This window comes from Marmota marmota, unplaced genomic scaffold, assembly GCF_001458135.2.
Source record: "Marmota marmota marmota unplaced genomic scaffold, marMar, whole genome shotgun sequence".
NCBI classification, from domain to species: domain Eukaryota; kingdom Metazoa; phylum Chordata; class Mammalia; order Rodentia; family Sciuridae; genus Marmota; species Marmota marmota.
The window spans coordinates 40,180,060-40,186,625 of record NW_025999932.1 but is presented as its reverse complement, the minus strand read 5'-3'; the positions used below and the strand labels follow the sequence as shown (position 1 = coordinate 40,186,625).

At 45.0% G+C, this 6,566-nt stretch overlaps 1 protein-coding gene across 1 annotated transcript; it reads right to left on the bottom strand.

The window, feature by feature from the left end:
* Positions 1-253: 253 nt before the first annotated feature.
* Positions 254-1,654, bottom strand: LOC107140804 (sperm motility kinase Z-like). Its single transcript, XM_015483982.1, has one exon. The coding sequence runs from the start codon at positions 1,652-1,654 to the stop codon at positions 254-256; it is 1,401 nt and encodes a 466-aa protein (XP_015339468.1).
* Between the last annotated feature and the right edge of the window lie 4,912 nt (positions 1,655-6,566).

The following is a 6,566-nucleotide window of genomic DNA, read 5'->3' as shown; positions in this document are numbered from 1 at the left end:
GCAGGGGAAGGGTCCCAGGGAAAACAGTCTCATCTGATGACTCTGGTAGGTGGGGGCAGGGGACACCTGATGTCCAGGTAGATCCAGGTATGCTCCTGGCTGGACCCCATGTGGAGAAGCCCAGCCAGTAGGCACTCAGTCCTGCAGCTGTTGGAGTCCAGGTGACCAATGGTCCTGTAGTGACAACAGCATCCACGGAGTAGAGAGTCCTCTGGCTGGCTGTTTCTACGTTTGGTCCATCTGAACTGTCCATTTATGTAGGAACCACCCGATTTGTGAACCTAGCAGGTTTCTGCTCTCCTGGTGTAGGAGCCTCGTTTTCGCCATCACATGAGGGTGTGCAACAGCACAGTCTGCGCAAGCAGGCAGCCATCCTCTGCCTCACCCGCTTCCAGCCCTTCCTGTGGCCCTGGGGATGCACTGTGGTGGCATCTTGGGAGACATAGCTGTCTGTTGTTGATGGCCAGGTTGAGTCGGACACAGAGTGATGCTGGGAGGCTAGCCTGGGAGTGGGGGGCTTCTCATGCAGGAAGCGGAGACTAATGGCAGGCCAGCTGGCCCTTCTGAAGCCCTTCTGCCCTGACTCCTTGGCCTCCTGAGGCTGATGATGCTCACAGGGCAGGGAGAAGGTGTGAAGGGCAGGCTCACTCGCCCTCCTCTGCGGGAGGGCAGGGGAAATGGAAGGATCCCTTCTCCCAGGCTTCATGCAGCCTGCCCCCTGGCTTATCTGCTGCTGGATTATGAGATAGGAAGCCATCACATCATCAAACTTTCTCTGGGACAGCGACAACCAGGTACTGTAAGGGTCGTACCCCATGTCGAACAGCATTGTCAGTACTGTGGGGTCTGAGAGGTTGGGGAGGGGCACATCATGGAAAGATGAATTCTCCTCACCCTGATTCAGCCACGGGTCTGCCAAGATCTCCTCTGCCAAGGGGCTTGCTCTTGGGTTCTCTGCCAGGATTTTCCTGATGAGCCTTTGTGCTTCGGGGGACACGTGCTGGGGAAATTCCAACTCGGGTTGGTAGATGTCACTTGGGCAGTTCCCTGTCAATATAAAGTACAAAATGATACCCAGTTTCCAGGTGTCCACTGCGGGGCCCTTCAGAGGGCCCCAGACTCTGTTCCATTCTTGCCCAGGCTTGAGAATGGTGCTTAAGCCAAAGTCGATGATTCGGATGTTGCCTCTGGCATCCAGCACAACGTTCTGGGGCTTCAGGTCTCCATGCAAGATGTGCATCTTGTGGCAGTAGCACACCGCACAGGTGATCTGTCTGAACAGTCTCCGGGCCTCCTCCTCCTCCTGCATGCCCCCAGGTGGGATGAAGTCAAAGAGTGATCCCCTGCCTCCATGCTCCATCACCAGGTAGTCATATCGGTGGGTTTCAATAACCTGAAAGAGGTGGATCACATTCGGGTGGTTCAGGGTCTTCATCGCCAGTTTTTCAGGGCAGGTCAAACTCCTCCAAAATCTCCTTGGCAGGATTTTCACCGCCACCTCAGCCCCAGTGTGCAGATGGCGGGCTAGGATCACCTGACCATATGCCCCATGCCCAATGTCCTTCAAGACCTGGTAATGGTCTGTGAAGGCCTTCTCCTGGCAGGAGCCAGGCCACTGTGGCACTACACTAGACTCACTACTCTTACTATGCATCCTAAGCAGGAACACCAACTAAGGATGCTAGCTAAAAACAAAATAAGAAACTAAAACAACAAACCAAAATCAAAAAACAAAACAAGACAAAACAAAAAACCCAAATCAAAGAACCAATCACCAAAGAACACAACCACCAACCGCCAACCACCAAACTCACTAACTAGCTGGGAGTCCGACAGGTCACCACCAAGAGCTTCCTGTACTTATGGACAAAAACCCAGCCTCAGTCACTCTGTTATATACCCGGGGATTGAGACTCCCTCACAATGGCTCCTTGTGAGCTCAGAGTAAGAAATGACCCAGTCATGCTTGGGCATCACCCACACTGGCCATGTCCTTTTGGGCCTACAGGACCTTTTCCAATTTCAGAGTAAGAATAAGAAAGGACTCCAGAAGCTTTTCAATTCAATGGGTTATGGAAACTGATAAGTAATTTTTAAAAATTAAAATTTGTACAGTACTTCATGGACTTTCATTTCAAGTCTAAAAGTCTTGACTTTGGTGTTGAAAGACCTCAACATATCTACACTTAAGGTATTTAACTTCTTTTTCTTTCATTCAACACTCAATATGAGTGTCAAAAAGTTGGTAGCACCTCACATCATGATAATATAACAATGCTCTATTCCCTAAGACACTCTAGAGCATTAGGCACACCTACAGGGTTGACAGGGAGGAAGGGCTCATCATAATTTCCCCATAAGTTCTTCATCAGATCTTTCATTAGAAACACTGCAGCCTAAAACACAATGGATTTAAATACTCAAAGTGATAAAGGACAAAGCCTGGAAGCCAGGAATCCTAGAACCAGTAAATGTGTCCTTCCCAGATCGGGAAGAAATAGAGATGACTGGGTACCTTAATGCTGCTGTAACCAAATATATTAGATTGGGTAATTCATTAATAAGTTAACAAGTCCCAGTTTGGTAAATTCAAGGTCAAAGCTGTTTGTTGCTTTGTCCTCACAGGATGGAAGGGAAAAAGTGTGGGGAACCCCCAACACACACACATTTTTCTTTCTTTTCCTTAGTTTTTGTTTGTTTGTATATACTGGCAACTCAACCCATCAACCCAGAGCCACTCATACTTTCAGCAAGTGCTCTGCCACTGAAGTGCATCCCCAGCCTATTTATTGTGAGACAAGATCTCACTAAGTTCCCCAGACTAGGCTTGAACATGTGATTCCCTCTGCCTCAGTGTCTAGAGCAAATACCAATATGGCCAATTGTGGTTTAAATATGAGGTGTTCCCTAAAAACTCCTGTGTTCATGCAGGAATATTCAAAGGTAGAATGACTGGATTGCCAGGGTTGTACCTTATCAGACCTTCCTTGTTTCTGTGGACTGTGTGTGAACAATGCTCTGTTCCCTAAGATACTCTAGAGCATGGTAGGCACACACTCTTGTTCCATGGTAGACACTGGAACAAGAGTGGAGGAGATGGGTCAGTGGAGCCCTCTGGTAAGAGCTCTACCACTGAGTTACAACCCCAGCCCCCAGAAGAGAGTATTTCTTTGAATACAGATCATGGGATCTTCTTGACACAGAAGAAGCCTAAAATATTGTTTTACCAGGGTAACTTACACAGACCCTCAGAGGCCGATTTACTGTTGATTCTACACATAATACCTACACTTGTTACATTTCTGACATCAAGAACCAAGACAGACAGATGCAGATGTATATGAGCAGCATTCTCCATGTTACTGAAGTTATGCTGCTGTATGTTCACATCAGACTAGTTTCTCTTTCTTGTGTTAAAGGGACTCTCTTGAGACACAAAGAAATCCCTAGAGAACATTCCCAAAATGAAAGGGATGGGAATTCAAATGTTTCACTACAAATATCAAGTGGATAGGAGAAAAGATAATTATAGAAGGATGAAAGGCAGTTAATTAAAAGCTTGCCTTATTCTATGCATAAGACACAAGTTCCAATGAACTGGCAGCCTTGCTCACTGTCCTTATCAGGACACAAGTGCCATTGAATGAGCAGCCCATTCTGCCTCCTTATAAAAGCCTAAGTTTCAGTGAACCAGCTGCCCACCCTGCTCTCCTTAGAAGCACAAAAGTGCAACAGTTCTAACACCTCACCCTGCTCTCCTTATAACGAAGCAAGTCACAATGAACCAACAGCTCATTCTATTCCCTTATGATCCAATCTGGGGTAATGACATCATAATAATGACATTCCCGGGGAAAAATTTTCCTTTTTCTTAGGTCTGGTGTTAGAATTTAAGCATGCTTTTTAGGGATATAATTCAACCCATATCACTATTACTATTTTTTCCAACAGTTTTTATCCATATATGTTGCATTTTTGCCATGTTATTTTTCTTCATTTGTCAGTGAAATCCATTATTTATAGGTTTTTCATATTTATTTCATGATGGAGTTTGGCCAACTTTGAGTTTCTTCCATTTTTTATTTTGGCACCATCTTTTCTGGTTTAATTATCTGGTAATGCCAGCCTCAAAAAATAAGTTGTGAATTGCTCCCTGCTCTTCTAATTCCTAGAAATGGTTACATTGAATTGCATTGATTCTTCTTTAATTGTGTGGAAGAATTCCCCAGTGATATCATCTATACCCAAAGATTCCTTTGGAGATTTTTAAATTAGGAACATAACTTCCCAATGGTCATTGGACTTCAAAGGTTAATGTTAAAGATTAATGTTCTGGTGGTGGTAGTTCATGCTTTTCAAAATTTGCTTCATTTCATCCCAATTGTAGTTTGTGTGTTCTGTTGTTCAGTTATAACTACTCCATTTTCAGTTACTCTCACAAAAGTGATAAGTTCTAAGTGGCTCAGTCTTGGTGTGAGTACCTGATCCCCCTGCCCCAGTGTCCCGAGCAGATAGGCTTATGGCATCTTGTGGTTTAAATATGAGGTGTTCCCCAAAAGCTGCTGTGTTAAGGCAGGAATATTCAAAGATAAAATGACTGGTTTGCAAGAATGTACTGAATCAGACCATCCTTGTTTCAATGGAATAACTGAGTGTTACCTGTAGGCAGGTGGAATGTGACTGTAGAGGTGGGTTAACCCTGAAGGTGTGCTTCTTCCCTGTGTCTCCTCTCCCTCTTTCTGCTTCCATGTCGCCATGAAGGGAGCAACTTCTTTTGCTTGGCCCTCGCCCCATGATGTATTACCTCAGATTGATCCCAGAGCAATGTTTTAGGCCATCTACGGACTGAGAACTCTGAAATCCTGAGCTCCACATAAAGTTTTCATCCCTAAGTTGTTTTTGTTAACTGGTGTGGTTACAGCACCAAATGAAGCTAATTGAAACAGAAATTGGTACTGAGAACTTCACTACATTTGCCCATGCCCTGAGACTCTGCGAGGTTGCATTTTAAAACAAGGGACTAACTAATTTGGTAGAGGAAATTTCAGGACAGCACAGCATTCAGTTATGGCATGGATATTGCTAGTAGTCTTAGACTGATTTTGTAATGCCAGATTCGTGGGACCCCAATAGACCTCCAGGAGCCAAATCTGATGCAATCACATAAGAGTCTTTATTGCAAGCTCCAGCCTGGACTCACAACTGTTCCCGACGCAGTGGTCCCAGGGAGTGAGTACCAGACCTTTGTTCAGTGAGATTTTATAGGTTTTTTTGGGTTACCCTATGCGTCACAACATCACACAGCAAATCATTTCACAAGGAGGGAAAATAAAACAACTCTTAACATTGATTAGCACATTCACTGGCGGGACCAAGTTGGGTAGGGGTGATTGATTAGTACAAGAGAGGGATTCGTTTGAACTGATTGGTTTAAGCCATGAGGGGTGTGCGTGCTAGGCGGGACCAAGTTGGGTAGGGGTGATTGATTAGTACAAGAGAGGGATTCGTTTGAACTGATTGGTTTAAGCCATGAGGGGTGTGCGTGCTAAACTACATGGTTTCCCAACATGTTATCAACCACCATAAACTACTGGGGGGTCATCTGGCATTCCAGGTATTTTCCCTGTCTCATGCTGATTGGTGGTTGCTAGGGGGTTGCTATGGGTCCTCACCTAGCCTAACTGAGTCAGGGACACCTGGCGCTACAGATCTCTCCTGTTATTTGAAGACAAACAACTCAGCAGGGTGGGTATGTGCCTAGGAGTGCTTGTTGGGTTTTTCCAAGGACAAGGGTCATGCCCCCTTCCTTGGACAGGCTTTGAGGTAGAAGCTTTTTTCAAAAGTGGAGTCACATCAGTTTCTCAATTTACTCTGAGAATGGGAGAGGAAAGCAGAGCTAAAAGAATTTTTTTAAACTTATAAGTTGGAGAGATTTTGGGAAAGTAAGTGGGTGACTATGACCATTTGCTCTTGGTAAAGTGGCCATTCCATCCTAAGATGTTTCCTTTTATGTCTGTTAATTGCTGCTACCTGCTAGTTTCTGCTTCTGTAATCATGCTTGCCCAGCAGGTGTGGCAGGAATGAGAACTGCCTGGAGAAGAGGGGGGGGTGGGGTGCTAAAACAAGGCTACTTGCTTGAGAAAGTCTTGAAACCCAGAGATCTGTACTGTACAAAAGATACTGAGAACAAAAATCTGTGCCCAGACTTTGGGAAAGACTCCACGGAGCTCACATTTGTGCTGAAGAAACCTTGCTCTTCTCCATCTCCAAGTGTTGCTTGTCTCTTTCCAATGCCATCATTTTCCATATTTTCCCCTATTATCCATAACATTGGTTTTCAGACATGAGAACTTGGCGCTCTACAAGGCCATTCTCAACCCTGGAATCCACACACAATGCTGATGATATCAGCTCTCACCAAACTGTGCTCACCATTACGTCAGCTCTGATCCACATACATTTCATTTACAACTCATTTACTTTCCACAAGTACCTCACATGACAGATGCTATTATCTCCCCCATTTTATTAATGAAGAAAGTGAGACAGAAATAGTTGAATAATGT

Bases quoted from the DNA above. Each gene is read 5' to 3' on its own strand.
- LOC107140804 (XM_015483982.1), bottom strand. From the start codon at position 1,654: ATGCATAGTAAGAGTAGTGAGTCTAGTGTAGTGCCACAGTGGCCTGGC.